The sequence below is a fragment of the Globicephala melas genome, chromosome 7 (assembly GCF_963455315.2).
Source record: "Globicephala melas chromosome 7, mGloMel1.2, whole genome shotgun sequence".
NCBI lineage: Eukaryota > Metazoa > Chordata > Mammalia > Artiodactyla > Delphinidae > Globicephala > Globicephala melas.
The window spans coordinates 66213682-66232891 of record NC_083320.1 but is presented as its reverse complement, the minus strand read 5'-3'; the positions used below and the strand labels follow the sequence as shown (position 1 = coordinate 66232891).

Here is a 19210-nt window from a genome sequence, read left to right as displayed (position 1 = left end):
ATTCTCAGCAGACTGGATAAAAAACAAGATCCAATGATATGCTGTTTTTAAGAGACACATTTTAAGTATAAAAATACAGACGGGTTGAAAGTAAAAGAATGGCAAAAGATATAGCCTTTAAACACTAAGGAAAAGAAAGCTGAAATGCCTATATTAATATCAAATAAAGTAGACTTCAAGACAAGGAATATTAATACAGATAAAAATGGTCATTTCATTGGGATAAAAGGTCAGATTTGTAATGAGACATAGCATTCTTAAATGTGTATGACAAAATCATAACATTCTAAAACAGAAGAAAAAAATGACAGAACTAAAGTGAGAAATAGACAAATGCACAATTATTTTTAGAGATTTTAACAGTCTTCTTTCAGTAGTTGATAAAGCAAGTAGAAAAAGCCTGTAAGGACATAGGAGACAAATAGTATTATCAACTACCAAACATGAGGCTCAAATTGACAGTTATAGAATATTACAGTCAACTACAGAATATACATTCTTTTCAAGTGCACATGGAACTTTCACCAAAGATCATATGCTGGGCCATAAAATAAGTCTCAATCTATTTGATTATTTGGCTACAGTGGAATTAAGTTAGAAACCAATAACAATAAGACATCTAGAAAAAGTCCTTTTTTTTGAAAAATTAATCAACTCACTTTTAAGTCAATCCATGAATCAAAGAAATCATAAGGAAAATTAGGAAGTGTTCTATACTGAATGACAGACTACAACATGTTAAAAGTTGTTAACTATAACTATAACTATTAACTATAATGTTGTCTCAGGAACTGATTAATCAAATTTACATTTTCTTCAGAAGAATTGGGGAAGAGAATGGGCAGAAAAGCAGACTAAAGGCTTAGAATTATAGGGATCAACCCACCATCAGCCAGTGTTTTTTTTTTTTTACTACAGTTGTTATTGAGTCACTGTACCTTGATTGAACTAATAGGTAATATCCTTTCAATGTCAATAAAAAGAATGCTAAATAAATGTTTTGGCAATTTCACCCTGATAAATCCCATACTGAGATGTGTATGGTGCTTCCATTTCCATCCAATGAAACACTAGCAGAAATAGTCTGGATAGCGTTAATATTAACAGATTATAACTAAAGAGTAAGTTAGATGGTGATTAAAGAGTTGAATAGACAACCAAGGAAAATTGAGAAATCTCTGTTCTGAGATCTGAGACAGCCATCTGTCTCTGATTTTAGTTCAATCCTTAATGAATATAAGTAGTCTGACTAAATGATCTCTTGGGAGGCCCCCTTCCAAACACAAAACCTATGATTTTAATTAGCATTGGTTATGGTGCCAATACAAGGAAAAGAATTTGCTCAGTGCCATAAAGAAAGTAGGGGTTTAATTCTAAATATAAATCATATCTTCTAATTTGCAAATTCTTTTATTTGGAAGAACATTTTCTTTATAGAACTCAAACCATTCTCTCTCTCTCTCTCTCTCTCTCTCTCTCTGTATCTTTTATGAGAAACCAAAAGAACATTCAGTTTGTAATTTGTGATCATGATTCGAACTTTTAAAAAAATGTGTGTCGTTTCTTGCCCTTTGATAATTTCCAAGTGATGAGGCTGCTTTTACAGATCGGTCCTTGCTTTTAATGATTTCAGTATATTTTGGTTGGGAGTGAGAAAAATAAATGGGAAATGTCATTCATGAATATGAGCCTGGAAGTGAATATGTAGAAGGCAAATGATCACTTTATTGGGGAGAGGCGGTATGTTTTCCTGAGGCTTTTGCCCTTTTCCCTTTTTAAGCCTGCTATTTTTCCTGTTTTAGTTTGCAGATGAAACTGGTACAGCAATATGGTGGGAGGGAAATCATGTGACCTGACATATGTGGGCTTCTGCATCTATGTGCATGGATAGAGAGCTGTTCAAAATCTAACCATCTTATGAGTTCTAACCATACTTTTATAATTCACATACATGGAGTTATGTAGGGAAAATTTTAAACATAGAACGTAAGTGGTCATTTCTTTTTGTTTAAAATACCCTTTCTCCATTCATTTCTACAGGCAAATTTAATGTTTTAATAATATGAAGAAAAATAATAAAATGAGTAAACAATGTTATAGGGCTCTATAGTTCAAAAAATGGTTTACTTTAAATAATCTAATTTCATCCCAACAGCAACCTTATGGATTTGATCAGGACAGGAATTATCCTTGTTCTAAAGAGAGGGGGAAAAGAAAGAAGAAATAGAAATAAAGAAAGAGAGAGAGAGAAGGGAGGGAGGGAGAGGCAGGAAGGAGCCCTTAAGGCTTGAGGGAAGAGTGATTCTCTATTTGTTTTCTCTAAAATGTATTAGGAGTGATTAGAAGCCAGGGAATATGCTAGTGAAGATAGCTGCCACCATGTTGAATAGACAAATGCATTAGCAGCACACTTTTCATACATAAAAACAAACAAACAAAAAGTTTTGTAAGCAATACCTGTTTCACAGCTGTGATTTTAATTGGTGCTATATCTTTTCATTGGTCTATTTTAAAACTGCATCACGGTCCCAAAGGAATATCCCTTTTCTAATCTTTTAAAATTTCAACAAATATTTCTAGGCATTAAGGATAGGCAGCATTTTGCTTTGCCTGCTTCTCTGATGTTGAGCTGTTTCTAGCTGCTAAATTTGGCTCCTGTATACTCCGTATCTATCCATAAGGCGGTTCTTGGGTCCACTCTGCAGACGGCCATCCAGGTTTAGATTTTTCTGAGGCACCGGGCGTGGCTATCCTGCTTTTAACATCCCCATTTTGTGCTCAGGCTAAGGACATTGAGTGGCAGTGAGCTTTCCTTCATTTCTGGTATGATTGTTGCTTCTCAGGTTCTGGCTTGGGCTCTGATCTTGACATTTATGTCACAGGTGTCCCCGGTGAAACTGCTGGGAAAGCAGATGGCAGGCCTAACTGAGGTTGGCAGCATCTGCTGCTATGCTCACTGTCCCTGCTACCTGCTCCACTTTCTTCTTCCTGTTGATATGTGTTGCTTTGCATGGTCATTTCATTCTTTCAATGTTATTTACCTTTCTTTAGGCCTTTCCAAACCTGAATACCTTTTTGCAACTCTCGATGCGTTTGCTTTGCTTGCGACCCTGTCATCCAGGAAGGCTCATGACATGGCTGGCTTCTGTGAGTCCTTCAGGGATTTTGCTTGAATGTTACTTCCTCAGCAAGACTTTCCTTGACCACTCTATTTCAAGTTACAACACACCCTTCTTCTCCCTCACTCTCTACCCTGTCTTTTTTTTTTCTCTCTCTCTCTTTCCTACATTACCTTTTTCCATAGCAATTACCACCACCTGCTATATTCTATAATTAATTTTCTTGTACATAATCTGTAGTACTAGGATACATAAAATATAAGCTTCATGAGGGCAGAGATTTGTCTGTAAGCATCTGGAAGAATGCTGGGTTTTAGTGAGCGCTTAAAAATTTTTTTGGTAAATGATAAACTGGATTGTAAATTGCAAAAGATCAGACTTCTAGCTTTATATTTAGTCTTATTTATTCTGTTATTTGTAAGAACTTGAAGGGGTCCTAGCGTCTGTCATACAGAGTGAAGTAAGTCAGAAAGAGAAAAACAAATACCGTATGCTAACACATACATATGGAATCTAAAAAAAAAAAAAATGGTTCTGAAGAACATAGGGGTAGGACAGGAATAAGGACGCAGACGTAGGGAATGGACTTGAGGACACGGGGAGGGGAAAGAGTAAGCTGGGACAAAGTGAGAGAGTGGCATGGACATATATACACTACCAAATGTAAAAGAGTTAGCTAGTGGGAAGCAGCAGCATAGCACAGGGAGATCAGCTTCGTGCTTTGTGACCACCTAGAGGGGTGGGATAGGGAGGGTGGGAGGGAGATGCAAGAGGGCAGGGATATGGGGATATATGTACACATATAGCTGATTCACTTTGTTATACAGCAGAAACTAATACAACATTGTAAAGCAATTATACTCCAATAAAGATGCTTAAAAAAAAAAAAGAACTTGAAGCGTATAGGGAAAAAATGGAATAAGTAGCATCTTGTGTGTGTGCTGGGTAATTTACTTATCATCTTCAATCCTCATTATAATTCAAGTACTTTGTTCAAAGAACCACAGCTAGAAAGTAGCAGAGTAAGGATGCAAACTAGTTCTGTCTGGCTCCAAAGTTACTGCCTTTTCTTCAGAAGCCTGGTATACACCAAATAATAGTAAGTCAGTTAGAGCTCCTCAGAATGAGTGATGTTGCATAAATCAAGAAGATGAGTGCCAAAAAAGTTTGGTGGGAAAAAAAAGAACCTGAAATTAGCTCCCTAGAAAATAAGCAACAACCCCAAAAGAAGGAAATCCCAAACTATTTAGAGCCATAACCCTCTTGGCTTAAGTGCCTGGACCTCCAAGGTAACTAATTTTTAAAAGGAAGACATGTATCTGGACACATATTTGCTGAAAATATATTTTTTACCATGTGAACTCAACAAAGACAAATAGATTCATTCTTTATCCTAAAAAGAGGCAAGAAAAACTTCTACCATTGCTTTTCAGTGTTTTCTTATTGCATTCCAAGAAGCAGTAATTGATTGTATTTTTAAAACAAGCCAGATTTTATGTTAAGATCCTTTTTTACTGTGTCTTCTTTCTGACCTCTTTTGGTCTAGTTATGCAAATGCAAATTAAGTCTCATTTTTAATTCAGTTCCACATATTTATGAAGAAACCACATGATGCAATAAGCACTGGAGAAGAAGGTGGTTAGCAGGTCCAGACAAACTCCCTGCCCTCATGCTGCTCATTACCAAGCAGCGGCAACCACTGATCGGGGAGACAAAATGTTTTTATCACCATCTTCTGGATGTTGTTATCTCTAATCCAGAATTTATGTAAAATACCATAATAACTAATTTAATTTTGTCTCCATTTTTCTTACTTTAGTAAAAGATAATTTGATGCTCTGGTTTTTAGGCAATCATACAATCTGGAGGTTGGAAATATTTTTGGAATTGTTTATTCCAATTATTTGCCCAGACAAGCATCCTTTCTACAGTATGAGCTTGAATATCTGTGGTAACTGAGAATTACTTCTTATTAAAGAGTAGCTGTTTTGCTTTATGCAGGTCTAAGAATTTGAACATTATTATTTATATCGAATCAGTTTTTTTCCTATGACATTCACATGCATCTTAGATCTGTTCTCTTGAGTCACAAGAGCCTGTTGTACATCCAGGCCCCCTTCAACATCACAGCTTGTTCAATACTGTCTCTTTGAGATCTTTTGTTATTCATTTCTTTTATTGGATATCTACTTTGTGCAAGGTATTGCTTTATGAACTTCAAGAGTTACAAAGAGGAGAACATCATCCACTTATCTCAAGGCAGTTACATAAATATAACAAATAGTGTGTAAAAACCAAGTGTTATTTAGCTCAAAAAAGTGAAGGACATAACAGGATGGAAGGATGTGGAAGTATTTATGGAAAATGCAGTATTTGAGATTTAAAACTGCTATTGTCTCATCAGGTTGAATTGGTAATATAGTGAATGTCAGGTCGTGAAAACGGCGTAATCAATTGCTTGGAAGTGAAGGTTCAGAGATCACAGTACAAGTTTAGGAAAACTTGAACAAATTATTTTGTCTTTATGACAGGTAGGGGTAGGGGTTGACAGGATGTAAGACTGGAAAGAAAATTCGGAGCGTCCTTTAAATGTCAGGCAGGGGAATTTGTACTTTATGTGGATGGTAATGGAGAACCTTGACGATACTTGGATGAGGATGACAAATGTAAGGCTCTAGTTTCATTAAAACTGACCTAGAAATAGTAATTTAGGGACAAATTAAAGCAAAGGAAAATGTATATAGAGGTATGCATTAAGAAGTAAATACTGCACTGTTTTTCTACCATAAATATAATGGAAATTCAGAAAATGAAGAAGAAATTCCTTAACGTTTTCCAGAACAATGGCTCGTGAAGAATTGATAAGATTGTGAAAAGCAAATACATAAATGTTGAACTTCCTGGGCTGATGAAATAAGCTAGAGAAACAGAAACAAACATATCTGTGTATATGTGCACAAGTGTGTGGTGTGTGCATGTGTGATGGAGAGGAGAGGCAGTGACGATAGTAGTCTGACTTTAGGTTAAGGGCACGTATTAGGAAAGGTGAGGTCAGCTCAAACTATAGAGGTGCCATAAATGTATGTGGTCACGTATAAAGTTCTATATAACTGAAACAACGACCACAAAATCAGAAACCTAGAATTAGTTGGTGTCATGACACATGAATTATCCCCAAAAGGAAAGAAAGTGTACTCAGTAAAAAGACCAAGAAAGCTCCTGAATAAATATAGGGTTACAACTGTTAATTCGTCAGTGATTTACTGAACGGTTTATCTCAGGTGAGTACTATGCTGGACACTGGAAACCACAAACAAAAATGGGATAAGATAAGGAAGATGGGATAATGGAGAGAGAAGCTTTACAGAAATAACTTTAATAAAAATTTCAAATGACAAACAACAGCACTAAGGTATCTCTGAAAAAAGGAAAAGAAGCCAGCATTTACTAAGCATCTGCTATGTCCCAGTCATAGTGCTTAGTTTGTTCTTATAAATTTATTTCATAAAACTCAAAATGAGCCTTCATGTCTACTGATGAGAACACTGAGGTTCAGAGTTTAAAGCTTATTCCCGCGGAAGTCAAGCGAACCCCACAATAGCAAGATTATGAAGGGGAAACTGAATTACCCTAGTGGGTCACCGGTTTGTTTAATAGCAGTGAGCTTAGTGTACCCTACAAACATCTTAGCTATAGATGGGGATCCAGTGACTTAAAAAAATCAGACTTATTTCACATTATCCTTTTCAATTTGTGTATCAATGGTACATTTCTCACTCCTGAGGCAAAATGGGACAATGAAGTATATTTGAATTTGAAATCAGACACATGTGAGTTTAAATGCTGGCTCTGTGTGACCATGTCAGGTTACACAGCCTATGTAAGCCTGGATCACCATCACATTAGAAAAGTGACCACAACACTACTTCCTTAACAAAATATTACAAGAATTAAATGTGGCAACTAATAGCAAGAACCAGGTAGAGTGCCAGAATTTAGGTCATGCTAACATGATGTGAAGAAACAAATCCATGGTCTCTTACGCACTCATTCTCATTTCCAGTTCTTTGTCTCTCTGAGGCACACACATGTGCGCACACACACACACACACACACACACAGGCATGCACAAATTTTGTATCTAGGACACTTTGGAATGTAGCTATCTTTTGAGTATCATTTTTCATTCCAAAGACCTGCTCCTGGCTCTGCCTGATTGTTCTCTCCTGGGGAAGATGCCCAGACATTCAGATTTACTATCCCACTTACGAGGTTAGAGGCCACTTTTTTCTCCCCTATAAAAAAGGATGAGGGCTGAGGGGGACAGTTTTAGGTAGCAATCCTCAGTGAAACAGAAGGAAGGAAGAAAACTGAGCTGGAAATATTCAAGCCTTTGGAGAACATGGAACTGTCTCACTCTCATGGGGAGGACCATACCTTAGGAAATTTCCTTCCTTAGTTGACTCTTAAGATCCAGAAGTAGAATTCAATGATTCTAGTATGATCAATCCATCAAAAACAAACTAGTATGTAATCAGATTAGAGGTGAACTTCCAGTTGATAAGTCATTTTGGCAGGGTTGAAGTATTTCACGGATGTGAACATGCATTTAATATATCTGAAGATAAAGAAAGGATGTAGAAACAAGTTGCCACCCTACCTGCAATAAAATGAAAATGCTTGTATAAAAATGGAGGCATGTTTTCATATATAATTTATTTTTTCCCAGGAAATTTGATGAAAGTGATTATTGTTACCTTGAATGATATTTCCCAGGGATCACGATAGCACTGGAGTACATCTCTGTTAAAGAAAAACAAAATGTGTTTAAAAAGATAACAGTCATTTAAAGGAATATCTATACTTCTATAAAGAGTGTTGCTCAACAAATATCATATGATTATAAAATATTGAAAATAAGGTTTTTAAAAAGTGTTGTAACTAAAACTAGCATTTAAAGAAAAATGACATTTTATCTGAACAGTACGTACTGAGCATATGTCTTTTATTTTCTGTTATGCTCTTTTTCTAATCTGTAGTGAGAAAACATGTAAGTCTGGTAGTTCAGAACTTTCTCACTCTTACGGAAATTGTTAGTTATGGAAATGAGCTAGTGGATCAAGGTTAAAGGAAGAAGGATATGCAAAAACACAGTAAGTGACAATCAAAAAGTTCATGAGAAAATAGACTCAAACCTATAGGTTAAGGAAACTAGAAAATACAGAAAATTAATCTCCAGGTAATACTTAGCAAATCTTTCCTTAGCTTATGTTTCCAGTATTACTTTAATGTGCTGAAGAAAATTAAAAATTACAATTGTAAAATAGGATTAAAAGATCACTTTCAGAAAAAGATATTCCTTAGTCTTTCTCAGCTTTCTTAACTCTTAGGTACAAAATCGTCTAAGGTTTTTGAGCACTTATCCACAATCATCAATTATAAACTATTTTATAGTTATTTCCTTATCCATAAAATGTAATAAGCCACTAATTTTCTTAGTATAAATTTAATTTTAGAGTACTTATTAATATAAATGTGAATCTTTGTGGAAAGGAATTGAGTCATATACTATTATTTCTTTGTTTTGTTATTGCTCTTTCATATCACTGTAATATAACTTTTTGTAGATATCAGCATGTGTAATAATATCGTTAATTTTTCTTTTATATTTTAATTTAGAAAATTAATGTTCCTCTTTTATAAGTGAGACAAATTTTAAAAACAAGACATCAAAAGGAAAACAGAAGTGTCATTGGAATTTAGAAATCCAATTCTTAATATTCTTTCTAACCACTTAAAATTATATTGCTTGCCTTTCCCATTATTTATGGGTCTTCCAAATATAGTGTCTGGCCTTAAAAGTTGTACAAAATCTTCTGTCTGAAAAGTAGTACAACTGAATGAAATTTAAAAACCATGTAACATATGTCATTTAGCATTTTCATAAAATGTCAGCATGATGTTAACAAGGGTCAGGGCAAATGCAAGAAAAACTAATATGTTGACTTCTGAAAACATCATCCTGGGAAATCAGAAACAAGAGACCGTGATTCTTATCTATATTTTACAAAAGACATTTTGAGACGGAAAAAATAGTCAGGTGTTGTTCATCGTATGTCTTGGATGTTTTGGTAAAATATTTTGTGTTCACCATTTTAAATATCCTAAGACACATTCACTGGCTAGGATCAATGGGAGAGAAAAGGGTAACCCTACAATTAATGTAAATGCACATAGCTTGGTGTGTTCCTGTTACTGAGTGATTCCACAACCCTGACTGTTCATAGGTTTCAAGTAGGATTTCCTCCCTAGTCCAGGATGAGGCATTGGCTTAGGAGAAGCCAATCAAAGCACAAAGCATTGCATCACCCTGGACAGCCTGATTACTTCATAATGAGCATGTGACCCAACTGAAGCCAGTGAGATGCTCTGAGAGTTTTTCTGGGTCTTTGTTCCGATTGGATTTAAATCTGGGAGATTGGGAGGCGAGAGATGCTATAGCATCTTACTACAATGAGGAATGAAAAGCTATCACCATAGAAGTCAGAGCCAAAGGATGCAGTATGATTAGGTGCTGGTAACATCAATTGGGCATGCCTATAGCTAGCCCTAAACAATAAACCTTGACAATGAATTCCCATGTTGCTTTCCTTTCTTTCTTTTTTTTTTCTTCCTCCCTTCCTCCTTTTCTTTTTTTCTTTCTTCCTTTCTTCCTTCCTTCCTTCCTTCCCTCCTTCCTTCCTTCCTTCCTTCCTTCCTTCCTTTCTCTCTCTCTCTCTCTCTTTCTTTCTTTCTTTCTTCCTTTCTTTCTTTCTCTTACCTAAGCCACTTTGGGTCATTCTTTTGCTTCTATAACCAAAACAGACATGCTAGAATGAATTAAAAAATTCTTTTTGGCTATATCTTATTCTTGCTTGTTTCAATCAAATACCTTTTCTAATGAAAATGGTGAAGCTAGAAAATATGTAATAAATATATTGACTTAATCATTATGACTGTTTCTGATTATAATTGATGCCACTTACTGATTTTTATTTAATCTTTATTTTAGGATTTAGTTCCATGAGGTGTTTTCATTCTTTGTTTTTGTTTTTATTTTGTTTATGGCTGAATAAAGCTCACAGATTTTAAGTTTGAATCCTGCCTGTGTGATCTTAGGTAACTTTTCCTAACCTCAGTGTACTTCCTTTCTTCAGTTTTCAAATAAGGATCATGAAAGCCTTTATCTGATGGAGTTACAGGGAGGATTAAATGATATAGTGCATACAGACTCAGCCTGGTCAGTGACAGGCACATAGTTAGCCTGCAAATCTTAACTATGTTATTAAACTAAGTATTGGCATCTAGTATCTCACTGGCTTTCATTTTTTTCTGGTTTCTTTTCAGCCGCTTAAATTAGAGATAAAATAATATTGGTGTCCCATTAGTTTAGTTTTATTTCTAGAGAAAGTTAACTTAGATAGCACAAAGGCCACCTCTTTGTTGAACTATCAAAGCCCTTGATTGGATTTCAGATACTCTGGGGCTGAGGCTAATGTTAAAGCTCATGTATGTAAGACTTTCATTAATATAATTGCTGTTTTATGAGTTTTTATTTTTAACCCTTCTTTATTTACTTTCTTTTTACTTTGAGTTATTTGTGTCGATTCAATTTGGCTTAGCAAATAAAAAGCATGAATGGAAGCATTATCAGTTAACAAAATTAGTAATTCAAACCAGCTAAGTCTTAATGTTCTGTTCTAAGAAAAGCTTGTAGAAGATTAGAGCTCCATTACTGAGAGCTTTGGGCTGCTTCAAACATGCTTCTGTGTGTACACTGAGGGGTTTCTCTTCACAGTTCCCCGCCCTCTAGTGGTAGTTATAATAATGCCATTTTGTAGTCCCCGCACAGGAAATGCCTGTTCTTACTTCAGTTACCAGAATCCTTTCACAGGAAGTTAGGTGTGGTCTTTGAAGGAGAATTAAAAAAAAATGAAAAAAAGAAAAAAAGCATGATGGAATTTTAGCTGCAGTCTTCATGGTGCCAGCTTATCAATCCTAAACTCTGGGTGTAAAAGATTCTGCAGGGGTAATGTTTTAATATTCTTATTATGCTTATTCTCTGTGATGCTTCTTTACCTTTACAGTAGAATCCTTGGGGGAATCTGCAGAGGACCACTTTCATTTTGAAGCTGCTGTCTGCATGTTTTAGCATGTCTCTTCTATTAGAGCATCCAGGCATGGCAGGTTCCTCCTTGAAATGTGCAGGGACCTTCTTCATGCCTATGCCTGTCACTAGGCCTAAGGGTCTCTGGGGATGGGTGAGGAAAATGAGGGAGGTATTGGAGGCTCTGTGATACTGAGAAGGCAGTCTTCTAGCTGGTGGCTGAAAGGTCCTGGTCTACTTCAAAAAAAAAAATGTGGAAATGGTACAGTAACTTATGTTATTTTAGATTTCCCTGTTTGATCTAGCATATCTACAGAAATGATCTGGATGTGAATGAATTTTACTTTTAGAAAATGCACCTCATGTAATTAAATGGTAATTCTCATTCCTGTAGGGTAAGGGTTAAAATGGATTGATATTTTAAAAGAAGGAAAAACAGATAAGTGATTGTATATAGATGGCATTCTGGAGTCAAGATTTTGGTTGTATTATTTCAAAAAGCATAGAAACTCTTGCCACTGATTCAGAGATAACGTTTGAAATGATTGGTGTGCTCTCTTGAGCTATATATGTTAGCCCAGTAAAATATGATTAGAATACAGTAAAACTCCATTTATGTTATCACAAAGACCAGCATAATAGGAGTTCATGTAAAAGATAAACTATCTTAAACTTACTATTTTTTTCAAGTCCAAATCTGCTACGTGGATTCTTAAGAAATGGGCACTGTTTGAGAAAATGAGCTATCTCTACAGTATTTCCTAAGGTACTGAAAATTTGTTAATCTAAGAAGCAATTACACTAGCTAGCAGCAGGTTGCTAAACCAGGGGGTCCAAGCTCCAGACCTCTTGACGTGGGTGACTTCCTGCCTGGTTTGGCAGGAGCTGGGTCCCTTCCTGTGCAGCTTCCGAGCAGTTCCAAATGCAATCCGGCATTCCCTGCTCCTTCCCGCTCCCTTGCTTTCAAGCAGTATCTACCTATGTTTCCACAGCCTGGCATTTCAGGATTTCCAGAGCTCTTTACCAGGTGCGTTGATTTTGAATAAGCTCTTTGAGGTGGAAAAGTAGGCCAAAGGGAACATGGAAAAAAATGGAGAGATACATGCAAGATCTTTGCACAGCCCAGGTTCTGCAATTTTTGATAATTATTCATCTCTTGTTATGGATCTCGGATATTTTTTTCAGAAGGGATGCTGAAAAAGATGGCTGCCAAAATATTCACACAAGTGAAACAGCAAGCACAAACCAGTATTCTCAATTTCTGAGCTCTGAGTTGGATATTTTCACTTAAAACATTTTGGGAGTGGGAGATTAGATTACCTCATAGACACCTACTGAATGTGAAAGATAGATCTCCATGCAAGCAGATGAATGCATGCAGGAGAATCCCCCGAGTGCCAAGTGCAGCTTCCTTAGTAAAATATTACAGATAGCTTGGTTTATATATTTTATCTCAGTATCATGTAATTGGCCACAGTCACATTTTATCCTAATGACCGTTGCTTTTTTTCCCTCTCTGTCTCTCTCTCTGTCTCTCTCTCTCTGTCTCTCTCTCTCTCTCTCTGTCTCTCTCTCTCTCTGTCTCTCTCTCTCTCTATCTCTCTCTCGTTTCCATAGCACTTTCTTATGCAAGGAGCTAAACAGTGATTAAAGGAGCAGGATGAAAAGATGGCACAATCAGTGCTGGTACCGCCAGGACCTGACAGCTTCCGCTTCTTTACCAGGGAATCCCTTGCTGCTATTGAGCAACGCATTGCAGAAGAGAAAGCTAAGAGACCCAAACAAGAACGCAAGGATGAAGATGATGAAAATGGCCCAAAGCCAAATAGTGACTTGGAAGCAGGAAAATCCCTTCCATTTATTTATGGAGACATTCCTCCAGAGATGGTGTCAGAGCCCCTGGAGGACCTGGACCCCTACTATATCAATAAGAAAGTGAGTTCTTAGTCAAGTTGCCTTTACTTCCCCTACTTCCTAATTGCTTCCGGGCTAGGGCCAGGGATGTCAGGTGAAGAATGTTGCGCCTCCTCCCCTCTGTCTGAAGTATCATTAGGGTACTAGGTAGGCTTGACCATGTAATGGCCCCATTACCCTAGAAGCCTTTTGGAAGCACTCATTTGAACCCATGTCCAGGACAGGCAGAGAACTGAAGGGGCATCCTGCAGTGGGGGAAATGAGGAAGGGCAAAAGTCTGTTTACCTTACAGTGTGGTGAAGCAGAAAGTTAAGACAAGGAGTATATTTTTTTATGCATTAAAAATATTTCCAGGAGTAGTATCCAAATTCCTCTTTACAATATCTAGCTCTACATAAGGTACTTTGATCTTAAGCAGGTTTATTCCTTCACACCATAAACTTTGCCCATTCCATGGCTCCCCCCAGAAGAAATAAAAGCAGGTGGCTTTTAAGTGCCCAAAAAAGAGTGTGATCAAACAACACCTCTGGAAAACCCTGAAGTTCCTCTGAGAAAATTTTTATCTAACAGAAAAACGAATCAAAGCCTCATTTTTGAGCTCTTTGTGGATTATAATTACAGTTTTAAAATACTGATATTAAAACTTGATAAGGATGCTAAGTATTCCTATGGCAGTGACTACAGATTTTCTTTATGTTCTTAAATCCGCATATCACTTATGAAATTTAGGAGAGTTTATAGAGAAAGTACACAGCATCATGTCATATGTTGGTAATTAGTATATTATTATATTATTTTATAAGACAATATTTCTAAAAAGTCTCACTTTTTTCTTAAAATATTCTTAATTTTAATACTAAGATTCTAAATTCTGTTTTATGTGTTTGTTTTCTTTTTCAGACGTTTATAGTATTGAATAAAGGGAAAGCAATCTCTCGGTTCAGTGCCACCCCTGCCCTGTACATTTTAACTCCCTTCAACCCTATTAGAAAATTAGCTATTAAGATTTTGGTACATTCATATCCTTTTTTCAAATAGTCATTTAATATGATTTTGCTCTTTGACTGACTTATTGAGTTGGGAATTTTTCAGAAATATGCGTGGTTGGCAATGTTATGTGCTCTTTCTTTCTTTTTCCCTCTTACTCAACAGTTCGCATTATTGCAAAATGGGATCATAGGTAAGTGAAACACTTTGCCCCATCTTCCAAGTATTTCTTCTTTCCCTGACTTACTACTTCTTTCTTTCTTCTTTCCTCCTCTTCTCCCTCTGAATTACCTACTACATCCAAGACTTCTTCATTAATTTTGACAGTATTACCAGGCTCTCCTTTTATAAGTCTTCAAATTTTACAAGGTTATCTATATAATGGGTAAATTCTGTGAGTTAATTTTCTTCACTACTTTACATTTGGAAAATATATGCATAATCTGAATTATACAATTTTATATCTTTTTCATCTGAATTTTACTACTTTCTGCTTTTCATTTTAGCATTTGAAAGCTTTGAGTTATAAATGTTTATAATTGTGATGGAATACACATTAGCCTTTCAAATGTCACTTTTTTGGGTCACTTGTTCCTATGTTTTATTCAAGTCTCAGGTCCTGCTACAATTATCTCTTTCCAAAGGTTTAATTTCTATTTATACATATACATCCTCATTTCATGCTTCATTCTGCTCATGAAGTATCTACTTCCTAGAGATGGGATTGATGACGCCTTGGTGGGAGATGGTGATTTGATTTACTCCTGAAGGTAAATAGAGTAGTTGTGAATGAGAAGTTTTATTCCAGGCCAGGGACAGTGATCTGGCTGACAGCCAGCCCTGCAACAACCAAGGAAGCAAAGGTTTGCAAGACTGGCTGTGCTACGCAGAGGCATTTACAGGAAGCGCACAGAAGCCTTGGGATGAGGAACTGATATATATCAGGACCTAGAGGTAAGGAAGGGGAAACTGAAAGTTAAGCAAAGTCTCAGGTAGGACAACTTTAAATTTTGTTTCCTAATTAGAAAGAGTCATTGCCTGCAATTTACAACATGGTCAGCCCAGGGCTTGGCTTTAAGGCTTACAAAGTAAAAACTTAACTTCCTCTAGCAGGCCCAGAAAATATTTGAATTAGATATGGTAGGGAATTAGAAAAGATAAGGAATTCAAGAGATGGGATAAGCTTGGTACAGGGAAGTCATCTAATTTCTGGGTGGAGGGGCTGTAAAGCATGTCCCCAGACTTGCCTGGCATTGTGGCAAATGATGTCTTTAGAAGCGTGGCATTCTGGAATTAAGTTTCCTTTTAACCTCTAGGTCATTCCTTTTCCACCCCCGCCCCCAGTTTTGCATAGACATCAACATATTTTAATTTCATACGTTAATTTCATGTTTTAACATTTAATAATTTCTTGTGAGTTTTTTTTAAGCAATAATGATTCCTTACTTCTGTTTTTCAAGTAAGAGAACCCAGTTGTACAGGGAGAAAAAATGCTTTGAGTTAGCTTTAGGAATGAATAATGAAATTGAGATTCAGATTTGAGTCTCTTGAACTATAAATTATGGTCCATTATTATGTTTGAGTATTTATAATCTGGGCACTGAATAAATCTTTCCATAAATTATTTATTATATTTGAAAATAATTGTACATCCCTATATAATCACAATTTATACATGAAATTATGTGGAAAATTCAGACTTAGCCCAATGCTCTGTTCATAGTAAATACTGAGAGAGTACATATTGAATAAATAAGTGACAAATGAGTCAAGAGGTTAAATAATTAGATGCAAAACAAGTGACAAAATGGAAGGTTTGAAGAGGTCAGAAAAATCTGTTTTTCTTGAAACTGAATGATGAAATAAAATTAAGAATGCCCAATGTTAAAGGAAAAGGCAGGATTTTTTGTTGTTTTTGTTGTTTTAAAACTTTTGTGGAGAGATAGTATTTTTTTTGAAAATCTATAATCTCCACTCCAAAAAATTCTATATTAGGAGACCCAGGAGCCCTAACTTAATGCCGTTTGGGAAAAGAGACTTCCAGTGGTAGAGGATGAGAGCAGTTTTAGAAGTTCTGATCAGAGACTCTGGGCATCGAGGACCGAGTTTATGGTGGGGGCTATTCAGGAATCAAGATACAATTTAATTTGAAGGTTTGCACTTGCTTCCCAGTAAAAAAGAAAACCTCCAAGGGGCAAAGTTGTTAGGAGGCCTGCAGTGGTGCAAGTTGAAATGTGAAGGCAGCCAGGTAAATCTAAGATTTGCCAAACTGAACGGTTGACTCTCCCAGAACCTTACAAATGGCATATAGTTACAGATTTCTTCCAACGTAGAAAAAGTAGATTCTTAAAAATCTCTGATTGCCTGAATTAAAATACTATATTTCAGATATCTCACCTTGGAGTAGAGAGATGAGAAAAGGCAGGTAGACTGATAGACACATTCTTCAGTCTTTTGGTGATAAGGCACATTTGCCTAGAGATCCTAGTAAACTTTGATGTAAGTAATACTGTACAGTTTGCAGGTGATTTTCCCAGTGATTTTGTCTTATTCCTCACAACGCAAATCCTAAGCTCAAATCCTGGTTTTCTGACTTCAAGTGTCTTTTGCTATAAGATAACAATGCTTGGGGTTGGTAATGGTGGGTCTTGGGCACAGTTAAGAGGTTGTTGTGTATTTATTATCATTAATTTATAATCCAGAATATGGCCAGTCACAATCAAGAAATTTGTATTTTAAACCTAGATTGGTATCTCTATTTCCACCGAAAATCCTGACTTATTTCTTAAAGAGTTGTTATCTTCATTAGGAGCTGTTGCATATCAAATTAGCTTTGTTTCTTGATTTTGGCAGAAAAATCTTAGCTTACTATATTTTTGTCAGGGTATATTTTGAAAACTGAAAATGCTGTTGATGTGCCCATTACCTTGTTTCAATAGTTAAATAAAATATGGTTATATTTTCTAGATAGTAAACAAGTAAAAAATAATCCATATTCCTAAAATTCCCTATCAGAATTTTCAATGTGTTTCATGTCAGTTTTTATTATTTTACTTTAATAAGCACACTTTCCTTTACTTTGCATTTGTTACTCATTCATTTGTTCATTTGCAAATATTTACTAAGTACCTACTGTGTGGCAGATGTTCTTCTAGACACTGGGATGCAACATAGAGCCACACCTAGTCCCTGCTCGCATGTGGTTACATTCATGTGTATGTGTGTGTTTGAGAGGAGAGAGATAATAAAAATAAATCAGCTAGTGATAAGTGCTATTAAGAAAAATAAAGCAGTGTAAAAAGAGAAGAGTGGCAAGGTCCTGTTTTAAATCATATGATCAGGGAAGTCCTCTCTGAAAAAAATAGCATTTGAATAGAGAGCCAAAGGAAGTGAGGGAGTGAGACATGGAAATCTGAGGGGAAAAGGGAATAGCAAATATGAAGGCAAAGGATAAAAGTGGAAGTGTACCTGGTATGCTCTAGAATCAGCCATGAGCCCAGAGTGCCTGGAGGAGAGTGGGAAAGGCAGAGAGTAGGAGAGGATGAGGTCAGTGAGAGTGAAGGTCGGAGCTGAAGTTGTAGGCTGTGGTGAAGACACCAAATTTATGCTGCATGAGATGGGGAGAGATGACTGGAGGGTTTTCAGCAGAAGAGTGTCATCACCTGACTCAAATTGGAGAAAGATCACTCTGGCTGCTGCGTGGAGAACAGGCTGCCTGGGGGGAAAGAATGGAAGCAAGAAGATAGATTGGGGGCTTACTGCCATTATGAAGGCAGGGGACACCAGTGGCTTGGCCTTTGGTGGAAACAATGAGGGTAGCAGATGTCATCAAATTCAGATGTGTTTTTCAGAAGAGCTGAACGGGATATGCTGAGCAGTTGGACATGGGGTGTGAGGGAATGAGCAGAGCTAAGGAAGACTCCAAGTGTTTAGTCTGGTCAAGAAAGAAAAATGTAGTTACTTGAGCTTGGGACAACATTAGGTGGAGGGATATGCTGGGTAAAATCAAAAGTGTGGATTTGAACATATATTTTTTTTTTTGAGGGGTCTATTAGACATTCAGTGGAGGAGTTGAGAAGTTAAATGGAAATACAAGTCTGGAGTTCAGAAAAGGGTTGGGCTGGAGGTATAACTAGAGATGTCAGTGTATGGATGGTATTTAAAGTGATGGCAAAGACCTGAAACACTCCAAATCACACAATAATGCAGAACTACCTATCATTCATAAGGGGTAGGAAAATACACAGCTTTTGGTTTCAGAAAACCTGGATTCAACCCCCACCTCTGAGATTTACTTACTGGCTCCATGACCTTGGGCCAAGTTACTCCAACTGTTTTGAATCTCAGTTTCTCCATCTATAAAACTGCAATCGTTATTTATACATCAGTAATAATAACTACATAAGTACCTGACACCATGACTAACACTTGGTAGGAACATGATAACTGGTAGCCAGGACAGCTATTGTTGGTAGTAGTAGCTACAATTCTAGGAGCAGCTGCTGCAAGATTAGCAAAGGAGCACTCTCATATTGTTTAAGGAATTCCACAAAGAATTCTGTACAAATCTCTACTGTCTTGAGGCTTGATTTTGCAAACAAAATGTTTATACAGCACCAGAGTTAGGAGCTGTTAATCGACCAAAACATAATGGGGTCAGTTCCAGCCTTCTCATTTTGCAGATGAGTTCATTGAAGCCCACACATGTTTAGTCTTTTTCTAAGACTACATTTTATATAAGTGGCAGAGCTAAAATTTCAGGTTAGGTCTTTTGCAATTTCCATCTAACAGAAGAAAACTGATTTCTGAACCCTCGGGTATAAATAATGTACTAGGGGCATTGCCAGTATCTCTGTCTCTGTGTATTTCAAAGGTTATTTTCAGTGGCTCCAACTTACTATTTCATTAAATAGGAAGCGAGCTTTTTAGCTCATCCCAAAATTATATGGTATCTATGTAGAAATTAAAAAATCACGGTTTTCATCTATGTAGAAATCAAAACCCCAAAATTATATAGGTCTAAGGGAAAGGAGGGTAAACAGCT

General features: G+C 36.5%; 1 protein-coding gene across 7 annotated transcripts in view; it reads left to right on the top strand.

The window, feature by feature from the left end:
• The window catches only part of SCN2A (sodium voltage-gated channel alpha subunit 2), a 149038-nt gene that overhangs the window by 43862 nt on the left and 85966 nt on the right, over positions 1-19210 (top strand). For 2 of the 7 annotated variants that reach the window (XM_060302333.1, XM_030852556.2), the window contains exons 1-3: positions 11035-11187; positions 12883-13200; positions 14080-14198. In XM_060302333.1, coding sequence (XP_060158316.1) covers positions 12934-13200; positions 14080-14198 — 386 coding nt within the window. In that variant the 5' untranslated portion in view covers positions 11035-11187; positions 12883-12933. Of the gene's footprint in view, positions 1-11034; positions 11188-11955; positions 12032-12221; positions 12293-12882; positions 13201-14079; positions 14199-19210 lie in introns of those variants that run through there. The other 5 variants (XM_060302335.1, XM_060302338.1, XM_060302336.1 and 2 more) reach the window with 5 other exon arrangements.